Source organism: Lonchura striata, chromosome 13, assembly GCF_050655825.1.
Source record: "Lonchura striata isolate lonStrDom1 chromosome 13, ASM5065582v1, whole genome shotgun sequence".
NCBI lineage: Eukaryota > Metazoa > Chordata > Aves > Passeriformes > Estrildidae > Lonchura > Lonchura striata.
In genome coordinates this window covers 2,467,192-2,483,081 of record NC_140715.1, presented here as the reverse complement: position 1 = coordinate 2,483,081, position 15,890 = coordinate 2,467,192, and the positions used below count along the sequence as shown (strand labels likewise).

The 15,890-nt window shown below is 42.9% G+C and overlaps 1 protein-coding gene across 1 annotated transcript; it reads right to left on the bottom strand.

The window, feature by feature from the left end:
• Nucleotides 1-1,161: 1,161 nt before the first annotated feature.
• Nucleotides 1,162-11,476, bottom strand: LOC110475699 (kazal-type serine protease inhibitor domain-containing protein 1). The gene is made up of 4 exons (XM_021540034.4): nt 10,483-11,476; nt 5,036-5,196; nt 3,780-3,924; nt 1,162-2,399 (listed from the first exon to the last, which is right to left on the bottom strand). Exons 1-4 carry the CDS (start codon nt 10,937-10,939, stop codon nt 2,254-2,256), a joined length of 909 nt encoding a protein of 302 aa, XP_021395709.2. The 5' UTR covers nt 10,940-11,476; the 3' UTR covers nt 1,162-2,253.
• Between the last annotated feature and the right edge of the window lie 4,414 nt (nt 11,477-15,890).

Below are 15,890 nucleotides of genomic sequence, written 5' to 3'. Positions count from 1 at the left end.
GCTAGCCCCTGATAATTTAGGGGGCTGAGAGAGGGGTAAAAGTCAGTGGTCAGCACTGTGTGGGCAGGGTTCACTGTGCCTCGGTCCAGGGAGCTGGCTCATACCAAGACTTTCCGTGCAGATGCCTGAGCTTCTGCTGCCTTAGTCCTGAATGTGTTCAGTAATTTACTGCTGTTCATCTGCCCTCAGCCAGTGGGAACCAGAGCTGTAAGAGCAGGGTTGGTGTTTTCCATTACCCATTAACTCAGAGCCAGCCTTCATATAATTAGCTAACAAGCAACTGGAGAAATTTCTCAGGGTGCTCACTCAGCCCTTGGAAGTGCTGTGCTTTTGACTCCAACTCCTTTGCTGTCTGGTTCATGGATCAGTTGGAACAATGTTCATGTGTTCTGGTGGTTTGCTGCCCTTTAAGCAGCCTGGCAATGCTGATGGCTCAGGGATGAGGCAACTTGTTCACAGCCCCAAAGGACAGATCCTAGCTCCGGAGTGCAATCCCAGTGTGTTTGAAGGGCATGCATAGAGCTACAAAGCAGCTGCTGCCTTTAAACTGCAGGAATGCCACCCATCAGCATCCTGTCCAGGGGGAACGTCCCAGACCCTGAAGTTCTCCGAGGCTGCTGGGAAGGAGCCATTGCTCTGGGGAGCAATGCAGGAGCTCTTGCAAGTGCTCAGAGGTTTCAGTGCACAAGGAATCTTTTCTGGCTGTGTTTCAGTAGTGACTGTGAAGCAGTACTTGCTGGCTTTAGACATGATTGCTTCACGTACTGATTAACAGTACAGAAATGACGCCGCGCGCCGGTGGCAGGAGCCCGGGGGCGAGCCGCGGCCCCGCTGCCCCACGGGGCTCGGCCCCACGTCACGGGGCTCGGCCCCACGGGGCTCGGCCCCACGTCACGGGGCTCGCCCCACGGGGCTCGGCCCCACGGGGCTCACGGGGCTCGGCCCCACGTCACGGGGCTCGGCCCCCCTCACGGGGCTCGCCCCACGGGGCTCACGGGGCTCGGCCCCACGGGGCTCGGCCCCACGTCACGGGGCTCGGCCCCACGGGGCTCGGCCCGGTGGGCGCGGGGCAGGGCTCGGCCGCCGGCTCTCGGCCCTCACCACATTGGGGCGGACCCATGTCGACGGATCGAGCCGAAGGAAAAGGGAAGGACCCTTGCGTGCGTCTCCGAGCAGTCTTTATTTCTCCCCGCGCAGGGAGCAGCACAAGGTGACACAGCTCAACAACTCGAAGGGAGGGCAGAGGCAAAGGACGCGAAGTTGAGAAAAAGGGCGACTTTTAAAGGGAGGCTGTCCTCAGGGGGGAGACAGCCTAACAACAAATCAAGGGCTAGATAGGAGGAGTATGGGGTGGATATATGTAAACATAAAACCAGTAGGGAAGGGGAAGGGCAGAGTGCATACTAAATATGCCAATGAGTGAAAGAAAATATCATAACTGACAACGAAGCTTCTAGATGAATGGGTGTAGCAAATAATGACAGACAAACTGCAGGGACAGGATTTGGAGGATGGACAGGGAAGGATCTGGAAATAAGGGAGGTATACACTAGGACTGACATAGGGAAAAGCAGGAAAACAGGTGAAAAACAACTTTGGGGAGAGACTATTAGGAAAACTGAAAAGGGGTGAATAGGAACAAACCATTACAACTATTTTAAACAATTTCTTAAACATAAACTTCGAAATCCCACTACCGCAAACAAAATCATCCCCCACAAGACTGATAATTCGCCTTTGATGAGACATGGAAAATTTCAAATGAGAAGGAAGATCCTGCTGAAACTTATGAGAAAACATGAACTAAGGAGTTTAAAGACTGTTTTGCAACCTCCATACTTACTTAGGCTTATTGCCATGTGAACAATCTCTTGATATTTCTTAGTACTTTACGGATAAAAATAAAATTAATTAAAAAAAAATTGTTTAACTATTGGCATTTTTGCTCGACAAATTAGAATGTGTGAAAGAAATTACAAGATAATGTAAAAATTAATATAAAATTGCATCCCTTTGGCATAATTAGTAGAAAGGTCCAGGCTGAAGCTTTTTTTTTTCATAGTCTTAATATATGATGTTACAACTGTTCTTATTTCTAGTGAGTAGCATGATACACTTCAACCAAAGCTGCATTTCAGGAAGGTGGATACACAAGTGAGTATGTGTGTTATCAGAGGAGCCATTTAGGGAGCAGAGACTATTGGTAAATATAACAGTGTTTAAAATATTTGGACAAGAGATGTATAAAAATTATTATTCAGAATTGTTTTCATTATCATAGTTCCCGGATTCATATTCTTCATCATCTTCTTCATCAGAATTGTCATAATACTCCTCGTATTCAATGCTGTAGCTTGAGCTTTTACTACCAGCAGTAAATGCAAATGCAGGAGACGGGACTGCAAGATATAAGTGAATACAGATTAAATTAGCTGAAGATAGGAACACAGAGGAAGGCATGGGTTTGGATTTGTACACAAACTCCGATTTTCTGAATCCTTGTTATCCATGAAAAGGACAGGGGTTTTAGCCAATAGCTTGACCTCATACCACTGAAGGTCAAGAGCAAGTTTCTATATAGAATCATGGAATCCCAGAACTGATTGGTTTGAAATGGATCTTAGACTCATCTTGTTCCACTCCCTGCCATGGGCAAAGACACTTCCTCTATCCCAGGTTGCTCCAAGTCCCATCAAACTTGGCCTTGGACACTTCAAGGATGGGGTAGCCACAGCTTCTTTGAAAAACCTGTGTCAGTACTTCACCACACTCTGAGTAAAGAATTTCTTCCTAACATCTAATCTAAATCTCTCCTATTTTAGTTTAAAACTATTCTCCCTTGTCCAACCTCTATCTACCTTTATAAGTCCCTCTCCCTCTGTCTAGTACTCCCCTTTTAGGGATTAGAAAGGTGCTGGGCTCTCCCCAGAGCCTTCTCTTCCCCAAGCTTAACACCAGCAGCTTGCTCAGCCTGTCTCTAGAGCAGAGGTGCTCCAGTACCTGGAGCATCCCCATGGCCTCCTCTGAACCCACTCGAACAGATCCATGTCTTTCCTGTGCTGAGGACATGTTGAAAATGCATTTAATTCCTAATACTAATAAACTGTTGTATCAGTCTCCTGCAACTCCTGTGCATCTGCAAATATTCCCAGAGGAAAAAAAAAAGCTTTGAAAGTGATTTATAGAGACTGGATGAGTGACAAACACCCCTAGACCAGGAGGTAAATATGACAATACATCTTTATCCTGAATTTGCCAGGAAAAAGAGTTCTTCATGGAGGAAGAAGGTTATTGTTCTGCAGGGCTGGGCCCAAAGCGGATCAATAGCAAAGCTATTTCTTAGATCTTTTGAAACACTCTCATTAAGGAACAACAAATGTTTGCTTCCTAATTTTATGAAAAACAAACAGCTAAGCAAACTTGCCATGATTCAAAGACTCCCTCAGTTACCCCAGCTGTTGTTCTAGGTCCTGCTAACATTAAAGGACTTCTCTGGGATAAGGAAGTGGAATAATGTGTCTCAGCTGTATGGCTCCAATCCACAGCTTTCTATATTCTTGAAGCTGGTATATTACTATATAAATATTAAATATTATTAAATATAATATTACTATATAAACCATTAGGGGATAAAGTAAAATAAAAGCACACAGAAGAGTGAAAATATGGGCAGTTCTGGGTAATTTCTCCTATGCTTCATTTTCATTCCAACAACCCCATTCTTTCATCCTGCTTGTATACATTTTTATATTTTTTACATCCAAATACAAAAAAATTACCATCAATAACTTTCAATCTTGCAGAGGCATACGTTGCACCATGCTTATTTTTGGTATGGCAGATATAAATGCCTTCATCTGATTTTTTGAGGCCTTGAATCTGCAGCCAGCCAGTCACACCATACTTCTGAGGCCCACCTCTTGCCTTTGAAAAGAAAATAAATGGTTGAAATGAAGCAGCTAGGAGACACCATGATATTTCTCAAAATAATTGTGGATTGATTAAATATCATTACAAATCTTCCTCTCTTTTTTTAATGCCTTCATGTTTTGATTCTGCTTATTCTTGCTGCATTGTGTTTTACCTTCTTGCTGCTCTGTATCTCTGAGTTCATGCCTTCCCATCTCTGCTCTTTCACCTTCACTACCCTGCACAGTGCTCACATTCCTGTTCCTCTTCACTCCACTCTTCCCCGTGCTCCTTCTACCCCTTGTCCCAGAACCACTTGCTGCTTCTTCAAAGCATTCCACCTATGCTCAAGCTCAGGATGAGATGGGGAGTGAGTCTGGGGGAGTTGTTAGGGCCAAGGGGGCTTGTGTTGCAGAATTTCTGAGAGAGAGAGGGCATGATTTATGTCTGGAATGAGATTTGAGCTACTCCAGCCTAGGCCTCAGATATGGGCCTTGTGAGGCCTTCCACCTGTGACGCAGTAAGAAAAAGAGCTTGTGGCGCAGTTAGAAATTATATTAAGGTGTGATGTGAAGCACTGGGTTTTCTGGGTGTGAATTAGTATAGGTTTATAGTGTAGAGTTTAGTCCACCTTAAGACAAAGACAAACAATGTTAGCTTGCCAATGAGAGTGCCTCTGTAAACTGTAAACTATATTGAAGTGTATATAAACTGTCATCTTCTAACTAATAAATGGAGAATGTTTGATTGACCATACTGGCCTGATCTGCATTTGTCTGGTCCAGGTTTCCTGTCTCGTGAGGTCCTTGGATTTGGGTCTGACCAAGCTGACACTCAGCAGCCAAGTTTTATGGGTTGGCACGACATTCCATGGGCACTTTCACACTTCATCACAGTTTCATCTGGCTTGGAGTAAAGACTCCTAAAGAGGCATAAGTGGTACCCTGGCTGTTGTTCCTTCTGCGGGGACTGCTGAAGCACTGACAGAAATCATCATTCTTTGCATAGTCACAGGGCCCCTACTGGGAATCTATTGCAACGGTGTTGTGTTCTGTAGGAGGAATTTGCACATTAATGACACTGCTTCTGTTCCCAAACTGTATGCAAAGGTAAATTCAAGTTTTACCTGAATGGAGACATGGGTGTCATCTCCTGGCAGAAACATTTTGTTCCCCTTTTTTTTCCATTCAAGTTGTGGCATAGGATAGGCCGACACCTCACAGCCAAAAATGACATCATTGCCAGTGTAATTCTGGGCATCCTGAGGTGGCATAGAAATAACAGGAGCTGCAAAGAGCCGACAGGGTGCTTTAGGAAATAGTACACAAAAAGTTTGTTAACATTTGTCCCTGCTTCAAGGGACAGAGTGTGTTTATCTTTTGGGTCTCACACACTGTGAAGAGCCACTTGATTCTAAGTGCCTTTTAAAGCTCAGAAAACCCTGTGTCTGTGCTTTCTAAAAATGCTTATTCAGGTCTAGTTTCCCCCTTGTAGATGATCATGGAACCCAAGCTGAAATTGAGGGCTTAATTTTGCCCCATGAGCTGTCATTGTGGACCAGGCTCGGGCCCCCCCAGCAGAGCTGCCAGTACCCGACCTGGGCTTCAGAGGAAACCACAGAAATTGTGCAGCACATGAGTCACAGAGCGATTGATTGTGTGACAGCTCCAAAGGTGTCACATTTTGGTTAGCTGAAAGCCAAAACACCGCTATTGCTGGCGTTTTCTGAGTACATCATTGCCTTGAAGCTGCTAAACATTGTCAAGCACTATTACCCATGGAAGTCACAAGTTACAACAGCATTAATGAATTTTACATTTATCCTCAATTGCTATTGATGTCATCCAATATTGGTGTTAGGAATGAAAAAGGATTGAAATTCAATTATTTCTGTAAGGTTTCATGTAGTGCTTATTATACCTCTTACATTCCCATTTGTTTCCTCATGTTCTCGCACTGTCACCCCCTCCAGCGTTTATTGATTGCCTCGGAATTCTGCTTTTTCCCTTTTCCCGAAGCAAAAGCTGCCGGCAGCCACGAGAGGGAGCCAGGCCGGGTCTTGGAGGCACCGGAACACAGCCCATCGCCGGTGTCTCCAACCTGATCTCGGGCACGTCTCCCTCAGTGACCGTGTGAGCCTCTGCTCATCTCCCGTTTAGCGGGGATGAGGATGTCTGGGGCCAGAGACAAAACAGTGGGTTTACTGTTAGCTCAGATTTCCTGTGTTGGAGATCTCTGCTTTTTTCCCCTCCTGATCTATTTGTCGACGACAAAGTATGTTTTGCCTTCAAAAACTTGTTTTCTATTTCTAGACCAGTGCTCAAAAAGGAATTCATTTTCTGGGTGATTTGGCTTGTATTGATTTTTTTTCCACACATCCCACATGCTTGGAAATAGAAACTTCAAGTAAATAGTTAATATATTTTTGCTTGCAATATTTGATTCAATACCTAGGTGCAGCACTTATTCTTTGGCATTTGAAACTAACACCCTGTTCCATGTTTTCAAGCAACAGTTTATAACACATTTGTCAGTTTTTTAGGATTAGTGCGTGTGCAGAAAATATAAAATGCATCCTGATTAAAATTAATTGCAAACAAATTATACAAAAAACTAACATTTTCCCCATTTATAAATGCCTCATTAAACAATCTTGCTACTCTATAAACATGAGATTTTTCCGACTAGGAAACTTAAATCCTTAAATACTTGTTTTTTCATGAGAATTGTATATTCAGAATTTATTATTTCAAAAGTCTTTACTCAAATCAGCATTAACTGAATATCTTGGATGAGATTTTTTTTCTTTTTGCCTATGAACTGATCACAGAGGGTCTGATATTAAAATATACTTTTAAATCTTGAAATTATTTGAAACTCCACTCCTTTTAATGATACATCCACTCTAGTTAAGCCTAAAATGTACAAAAGAAACCACAAGTCTACATTGACTCACAGGAGTTGTTAAAATTGTTCCCATGAAGAGATCGTGTAAAAAACTTTTCAAACAGGCAGATGTTGCCTGGTGAGTATTTTTATTGTGCTGCTAACTCAGGTGCCCTGTGGATCCCCTGCCAGCACTGAGGTGTGGCCAAGGACTGGGTCCTGCCTGTGTCACTGTCCTTAGCCATGGCTCAGCCACCCATGGGAACACATCTGGAGTACACAAAGGTCTGAATTACAAATCCACATTACATCTGTCCAGCACTGCCTAGCATGCACTAGAATAATTCCACACTAGGAATACCCCTCTTTCCATGAACTGTGAGGAGAATACAGCAGAAGCTGGGAAATGTCTGGGCTTGGTCCCAGCCCTGCAGCTGAGTCCAGGGCTGACCAGGACTGGCATCACCTGAAACCAAACTCACAGCAAGCAGCAGTTTTGATCTAACCAAACTGCCTTTCTGACTGTTAACGGTACTTTCATTGTCCATTCAAACTTCAGAAATAAAATTCCACAACCTCACAATATCATTTTGCTGTGTTTTGTGGAAGAAAATTAAAGTAACATTCTACAATTTAAACAGAAGTTTATAGAATTTATTTTTGAGTGTTTCAGGTTTTGTATTTAGAAAAATTCCCCCATGATATGTGTGTATTTTGTTTGCATAGCTGATTAGAAACAGAGTTGTACTGTTATGATAATGAGTCATTTTGATTCCTGGAGTAGATAAATTTTTGTTGATAGCTAAGGAAATTGTCCTGGTGTCCTGGTGCCCAGAGATGAATGGGCAGGAACTGCTTCTTTCCTTTTTCAGTCCCAGTCAGTCATGAATTATCCCTCTGTGTTATAGAAGATGTAAACCAGAAGCCAGGAAAAATCAAAATACTGTTTTACCTTTCACAATCAACCTAACATCACTGCAGATGAATTAATCACATAATGATTAGGATAGTTTTTCTCATATTGTATATTATTAATTTTTGCTGATCTATGTCTTATAAGATGGAAATGGCAGAAATTTTTGTGGCTTGTTTATTTGTTCTTACACCAAAATTTACATTTAAAATAAATCATGTGACACAGCTAAATATAAAGAGAATCACTGCTATATTGTTCTGTTAGTTCATTAAATTATCAATGTTTCAAAGTGAATGGGGATGGTTTAAGTGTGGAGAATCTGTATATAATCAATGTACTCAGTAACCTTGGTAAATTATTAGATAAACTGATGAAAACTAGTTTTCAGGAAAATAAATAATTTTTTCATGTTTCTTTAACGAAACCTTTTTCTTCTTTTTCTGGCAGGAGAAGAAAGATGAAAGGCTGTACTCCTCTGATGAAAGGAGTTTATTGTTATTTATTTATTCATTGGTTGCTGTATACAATTAGTCCATTTGGCATCAAGAGGAAACAGCAGATGCTTTGAAGGAGAAAAAACAAAACAAATACTTTGAGCTGAGTGAAAGTTATAGCTTGGTACCAAAACCAAGCGCTCAGTGTTTGTTTCACATGCAAATTGCCGTCAGAACCGCCCGTGCTGCAGCCCTTGCTGCTCTCAGAGCCGGGTTCCTGCTGCCTTTTGTCACCAGCTGCCCCCGGAGCGCCCGGGGTGGAGAGCGGTGCCCTCCCGGCCCGGGCTGGGCTGGGGGCTCCCGGGAGCCGAGCCCCCTGCACCCCCTCCGAGCCCCGGGCTCCGCTCGGGCTCTAAAGCTTCCGAACCCGCGTGGGGAGCGCAGCTCGGCGACAGGAGAAGGGCACTTGTGGCCCCGGTCGCTGCCGGCCCAGCACCCTGCCCAGCGCGGGCGTGCTCCAGCTGGGCGCTTTCCTCAGCCACAGCCTCCTTCTTAACTAAACCGCGCAGCAGTGACACGGCTGTGAAACTTTCCGCAGGCTTCTGTGCAATTCAGTAAGTGGAGAGGTTAGGATAATTCTCTGCATTCCTGGAGAGAGGCTCCAGCTTTTCTGGGGAGCCAGGGAAGCAGTGGGAAAGCGCTGGGGGTGATGCCTGCATGCAGAGCAGAGCAGCCAAGATCCTTCTGGAGGAGCAGCAGTGCGATGCGCCTCGGGGGCTACTGGGGGCTGCTGGATGACACCAGCAATTAAAAGTGGTAGGACTTCCAAATTCAAAAAGTCTCTTGGACGCGTCCAGTTCTTTTAAATTAATTAGAGGGACCACTGCTTTAAGCCTGTGTGCCTGAGCAGCTGCCGCCGCTGCAGAGTTATCGGCACTCGCTAAGGGAGTGGCATTTCTGGCCGAAATCTTGCTAGAGGGGTTATGCCAAAAGAACAGCTGCTACTGAGTCACAAAGACTGCTTCCCAAGCTAATAGACTTTCAGTTGTACTGCAGGCTGGCGTGTATGTCCCTTACCTGACAAGCCTCGTTTCCTAGCTTAATACCCTGATAGCAAATAAAGGATTCTCTAATGGATCCTTCTCTTGCAGCTAGAGAAAGAGGGAAGAAGCCTGATATTAACCGTTCATCACTTTTTTAAGTTTTCAATATCCCTTGTTCATTCAATATAAAACCACAGCATACACTCTAAGACTGATAGAGAAAAGCAGGTAAAATATACCTGAGTTACTCACATATGTAGTCCTTTGCCAGAGCTGCAATTTCAGATTTCCAGAGCTGTGACCCATTTGTGACCCACAGACCTCTCCTACTTACTGAATTCCAGAAAGTATTTGATTAACTTAAAAACCCACAGCAGTTTCTCATTTAGAAACAAGCAAAAGCCTCTTCACATTTTCATTGTATAGTCATGTCTTAAGTGATAGGTGCCCAGGAGTAATGACTTATAGTACTTCAAAGAAAGGGAACAGCATATGAGCAGCGAGCAGGAGTCCCCTGTACGCCCACCTAAGAATCCTTCCACTAACAATGATCAGAGAAACTCTGCACTTTAAGAGTCCTTTAAGGAAATTGTTTCAGCTTGTTTCTGTTCTGCTATTTGGATTTCTCTTTTATGGGTTAGCTAGATTTTATGATGATTCTGAATTGGATTATGTTGGACTTTTTTGGTAAAAAGAACAGACCTGTTAATTAAATCCTTTCTTCTTCTATTGCCCCTGTTTCACTGCTTACCATGTATCCTCACCGGTGGATACACACATACACACGTGCACCCGTGTGTGTATATGTATACACAGGATAGATATATATATATATATATATATATATATATATATATATATAATGAGATCTGCTTTACTATCACCACTTTAAAATTGTCAGTCCTATTACAATAACAATCATTTGCCCATTCCTCTCAGACTATCCTGTTTACCGATTCCCAACTCCATGTACCACTTCTGTAGGAAAAAAATCATACTCTGATTATAGCAATCATACTCTGATTATTCAGAACAGACCCAGGCTGTAGATTGATGCTTTTTTAGCTACCGTGAGATTTAATCCACTAATGTAATATAGAGGCTTATAACAGACAATATTAAGTATCAGATGCTGAAACACATGTTTAACACAAAGTAGCATTATAACAGAGTAATGATAATTGTAACCAAAACACAGTATTAGTTTAATGAAGTAAGGCTAGAGTAGCTAGTAACATATCGAAGATAAGAATCAGTTCTTTTTTCAGTTTGGAAGTGCCTCTGTACACATTACCTGATTCACATGGCCCTTTATGTTTCATGCTGATGTTTCTTTTCGCAGCGTAATCCTTGTTGAACTGACAGATGTTTTCGTAGGTTTTCCCATTAGGTCCACAGATGCTTTCTTGAGATTTGCACACACACTGGGGTTCAGGGACTTCCCCAAACCTTGCTTCATCAACATCCAACCTGCACTCAAGGTGATCCCCACATTGCCCATAAAAATGATTGCCCTGGTCCAAGTCACAGATCTGACCTTCCACATTCCCACATTCCAGACAGCAGCCACAGCGATCCAGCACAGCCCCGGCTGGACAGTCCTTGGGCTCAGAGCAGAGTTCCAAATCACATTTTCCACAACTATCTCTTTCCCTCAGCAGCCTCCACCAGCCTTGGTGGTACAAGGCAGGGAAATTCTCTGAAACCTGTACCAGTGCTACCAGCAGTGCTGTAACCATCCGATACTTCATCTTGAGAGTGTAACAAAAAGCAGAAAAGGTCCTTGGAGTAAAGCCAGGGAGAGGGGAAAAAAGCAGAGCAAAATAAGAGCAATCTAGTGAGAGAAAACCATCACAATCCTGGTTTTGTTTTAGAATATAAGCTGTACTCCAAACACAGGCTTTAAGAAAAAAAATTGTATCAGATTTCTAATCTGGAATTGATAATAAAAATGCATAAAAACCCAGCAGCTTTTTCCTAATGCAGTTTGGAATGTGAGTACTGCTTGCACGGAGACCAAACTGCCCCTTCTGACAGCTGAGATGAAGCTGTCTGAAAAGCTGTTTGCTCCATGTCTCATTGAGCCAAATTTGCAAAGCCTTGCACTACCGGAACATTACATTGCAGCTATTGTGGAAAGGGGAACAGGGAAAAGGAGTGTAAAATGAAAAAAGTCACTGCTATGAGTGGCCCTCCCCTACATCAGGCAAAATAGATGTACACAAAAAGATAAATATGTGTACAAAGTAGCACCCAAAAACACAGTGCCCTGGGGCTTAGCCAGTACTCTAGAGATAAGAGCTTGATGCAACACCAAATGTGATCCATTCCTGAACACAGCTAGGGGCTCTGAATTAACACTTTATTTACAGGCAAGTGGCAATCCAAGACAGCTGGAATTGACTTTAAATTCTCAGGTTTATGAAAGATGCCTGTAATCATTAAAGGACCCATTGTTTATCTCTCCATATATTTTCTGTTCAGTGTTTATGGGTATCTGTGCTTTGCAACACAAAATGATGTGGTCCATGTTTAAGAATAATGTGCAAAGCTTTAGAGCACAGGCAAACATGAGCAAACTGCCAGTTTCAGAAGGAGATTCTGCTGAAGTATTAGATGCTGTGCTCATCTTTTCAAAGCACTTCTTTGCCTTAGTTTCTTAAAATGTGCTTACACTGCAGGTTATGAAGGAAGATGAAAGAGGTAGCTTGGATTTCTTTCCATGCTTTTTCTGTGTGTATATGGCTGCCAGTTCAGACACATGGCTTTTCAGGGTTGTTTCTCACCAGGTGTTGCATTGTTCTTTATCCATTTCAGGATTTAGACATGCACTCTATCTCCTGGCAGAAATCTCCCTTCCTTTGCCCTGCTGCTGAGATTTTGTAGCCCACAGGCTGCTGTTACCATTGTTCAAACTGCATGCAGCTCACCAGCAATTCATCTTCCTGGCTCTGGGGGTGGAAGTGAAGCATCATGGACCTGCAGCCCTGCAAGCATGGCTCAATGCCATGGGTCAAGGATCACCACTACCTACAAAGGAAATGCCTCTGGGTGTTAGCTTAAAATAATCCTACGTGCATCACAGTTTGAAGATAAACACATAAAATTAGGACACTGCTAATAAGCTGAAAAAAATGAGAAGTCATGTTTGTGCCTACTTTTCTTAAAATCTTCCACAAGCAGCTTTTCCTCCTTTTTTTTTTTTGTTTTTGTTTGTTTGTTTTTTGTTTTTGGTTTTTTGTTTTGTTTTGTTGATGATGTGTAACTCTTGCATAAGCTCAGTGAAGAATGCATTTTGTTGTACCAGCCTTGCATCCTCTGGCTGCATTCACAAAGGCAAATCATTTGAGGTCATACATTTACTTTTCATCCCAAACATTTCCACAGCTTTTTTTTAAATTCAGCTTCCATACCTTCTGCACCATTTGAGATTACCTTTTCCTTTGAGTTAAACAGCAGACTGCTTCAAAATCACTTCCTTCTCCTGAACAGCACAGAATGCAATTTCCCCCAGCCTACACTGATAACACTTCTCAAAGCCAGCCCGGAGACACCTGCAGGGCACTGAGTTTTTTCCTCTGATCGCTGGAATAATTCATATCCTGTATGTGCAAGTTTTTGCTTTGAACTCTGAATCAGACTGTAAAAAAGTAAATTATGTGTGTAATTGATGCTTTTAACATTGAGAGTCAGGAAAAAATTAACATCAATTTAATGGGAAACTGATTATTTTGTCTTGTTTGATGTGTTTTATTTCACATTTCTTTATCAAGTCCTAATTGGACATTTAGTTTTTCATTATAGGATCTAGTCATCACAGTCTAGTTCATTATCTGTCTGTACAGCTGTAGGGGACAAGTACCCATATGATTTCCTAAGGCTCATATGAGGTAAAGGAATGTTTATAGGGGTGAAGCCATATGTGCAAAGTGGAGCCAAAGCAGGAAGGAGCTGCAGATCAGCAACACCCCTGGTAAAGGTGAGGTTTGTCTGGCATCTCTCAGGAAACCTGGGATCTTAGGGCTGAAAAACAGTGAGTGCAAGCAAGTACCTCCTGTGAGCTGGAACAGAGGAAACCCATCATGGATATCCTAGAAAGCATTTTTAGCATTTACCTGACCCATGTAATCTGAATTCTTGGTAGGTGCAGACTCTGAATTAAGAACTGGAAGTGTCTGCAGTCTCATTTAAACAGCTGCCACCTGACAGATGATCTGCAGCTGAGGGTTACTGGGTCACAGATTCCTGAGATCACCTGGAACAAATTGAGGTTAAAGCACTGTGGTATGACATGGAGAAATGGCCTGATAAATCTCTGAATGTCTTTCATTATCAAGCCAGCTGTGACGATAAGCTGAGGAGAGCTCCCCACACTGGATGGATATGTGGCAGAGCAGAGGAGGGGGAGAGAGAGAAAGAAGGATGCACAACTGGGTTTGAAGAGGCACATTAAAGGTATACTGCCATCCGCTTCAGGAATAAAATATGCATTATTTCAGGATGTCTCTAATCCCCAAAGCTTGCTTTGGTAGGGAAAAGTGTTGAATTTCAGCACAAACCTTGAATAAACCCTAAGTATATCCCAGAAGGAAACACAAGCAGCAGTGGATGAATGTCACCACTGAAGCTGCAGGACAACCAGCACTGTGCCCTGTGCTTTCAGCCAGCAGCCACCAGCTGCTGCCTGCAGGGCAAGGGCACTGGAAGCTCACAGTCCCAGTGAGGGCAGGAGTCTGCAGTGATGGGGAGCTGACTGTCATCAGCTGGGAAATGACACCTTGGAGAATCATGTCCTGAACAGAGAGGTGGAGCAGCATTCATGTGCCCTGATCTCAGCAGGAAGGGCTGTGCTGGCTGTGCAGCAATTTCCCAGCTTTTCCCTGTATTTCCATATGGCATGATCAGTGCATGGAGTTCTGCCACCTTCCTGTGGAAACACAGGTTGAGTGATGGGCAGGGAGGGGACACAGCAAAGTAGCCCAGGGCTGTATTACGCTCAGCTTCTGATTTGTATCACAGTGATGATAGATACAGCTTTGTATCATAATAGGTAAGGTATGTGGCTGATGCAATTTGAAATTTTGTTGCTGGTGATTTTTTGAGGTACTGCTCCTTCAGACAAAATATAGTTTGGCTCTTTATTCTGTTTTCATTTGTGTCAATGTGAATTTTAAGTAAGTGTAGGTTTCTCAATTCGGCTCCTGCCAGACTTGCAGACCTGGTTCCTACATAGGCACAGGAGTCCTGCAAGGAAGAACAGCAAAATACAAAAATCTTCCTAGGTATTCCTTCTACCTTCTCTGTCCTGCAATGGCTCCTCTCCTTAAACTGGATCTGGAGTTAATTTTAGAAACTAGAGTTCTCTGTCTCTTAGGCTAGACTAATTACCTATACTTGAGGTTCCTTAGAAGTAGGAAATCTTAGCTGACTCAGTGTGTTTCTATCCAAGGAATTTTATACTTGTATTATGTGCCCAAAAGCACTAAAGAATGTTCAGCCTGTTATACTGGGTCACAGCAGTCTACAGGTTGCCAGTGGCTATGTGCATTACCTACTATTGTACCCATCCCCTAGGAAAACTTTTCCCTCCACAGTATCCAGAACTGAGCTAAGTCAAGGTGCTTAGTTCACTTGAGAGCAGTATTTAATTTTGTTGAAATAAGTGGCAAATGGGGATGACTGATGCCATGTTGCTGGTTCCTCCCGGAAGTGCTGACTGGGGCAGTCCTGGGATCTCCAGACGGGGCCTTTTCTGGGGCCAGTCCAATGCGCTGACACTGCTTTCATCTCATCATTAGTGCTGTAAGCACATGAACTATAAGTTAATCCTACTGTAACATGATTATTAAATCCATTAATCAAAGGCAGAAAATCCATAATTAACTTATTCTCCAGCATCAAGTAAATGATTCTGCTATGAGCTTTAAGAAACAATTGTTCCCTAATATGCAAAATACAGTGGAGCTATTAGACTATAATTGTATACTTAAATGATATTTTTTTGCATCTTTTAGTAAGATTTTAATTATTTTCTTTGTAGGTTAAAATGTAGGTTCATTTTTTCAGGTTTCACATATAATTAAAAAAAAAAAAATAATGTCTGTCTTTTACCTGTAAGCTGGCCTTTCCATTAAAGGCTTTGACCAGACTTTTGGTGACTCACCTTGCACGTGTCTCCAACAGTGGCTCACTGTAGACTTCTCCTGTTATGTATTTCAGCATATTCATTGTTGGTCACTGCAGACAAATTTTAACTTGAAAAGATGAAAGAAGTGCCTGATAGCACTGTTCTGGTACCAAATGCTGGGTTTGTTTCAATACAGGTTTACTGACTCCTCTTCCTACAAGTTATTTCTTTCCAAAGGGCCAGATACATCAAGGGTTCTTTTCAAGCCTGCGTCTTTTCAGTGTCTCTTCTGTCCTTTAAGTAGACTAAATTTCTGAAAACTCTGCAGTCTTATCCAGAAACACCTGAGCCTTCCATCCCAGAACAGAAAGGTGGCAGTGGAAACATCAGCAGCTGTTAATCAAGCATTTCCCTGAAGTCATTCTCTTTAGAGGTGAGAGTTGGAGCAAGGAGACTTTCACAGAAAATACCAGGAGGACATTTCACCCATATGCCCTGCCCACATTTCCAGCCTGGCAAAACCAGCCTGGCAAATCCAGCCTGCTCCTCTTAACCCTTTTTCTGTACACTGCCAT

What these genes read in the sequence shown, in the direction of transcription:
- LOC110475699 (XM_021540034.4), bottom strand. Translation starts at nt 10,939, where the DNA reads ATGAAGTATCGGATGGTTACAGCACTGCTGGTAGCACTGGTACAGGTT. An exon ending in TAAAGGGCCATGTGAATCAG is followed by an intron (nt 5,197 to 10,482) that starts GTAATGTGTACA and finishes GGCTCTTTGCAG; the next exon opens with CTCCTGTTATTTCTATGCCA. An exon ending in AAGATTGAAAGTTATTGATG is followed by an intron (nt 2,400 to 3,779) that starts GTAATTTTTTTG and finishes TATATCTTGCAG; the next exon opens with TCCCGTCTCCTGCATTTGCA.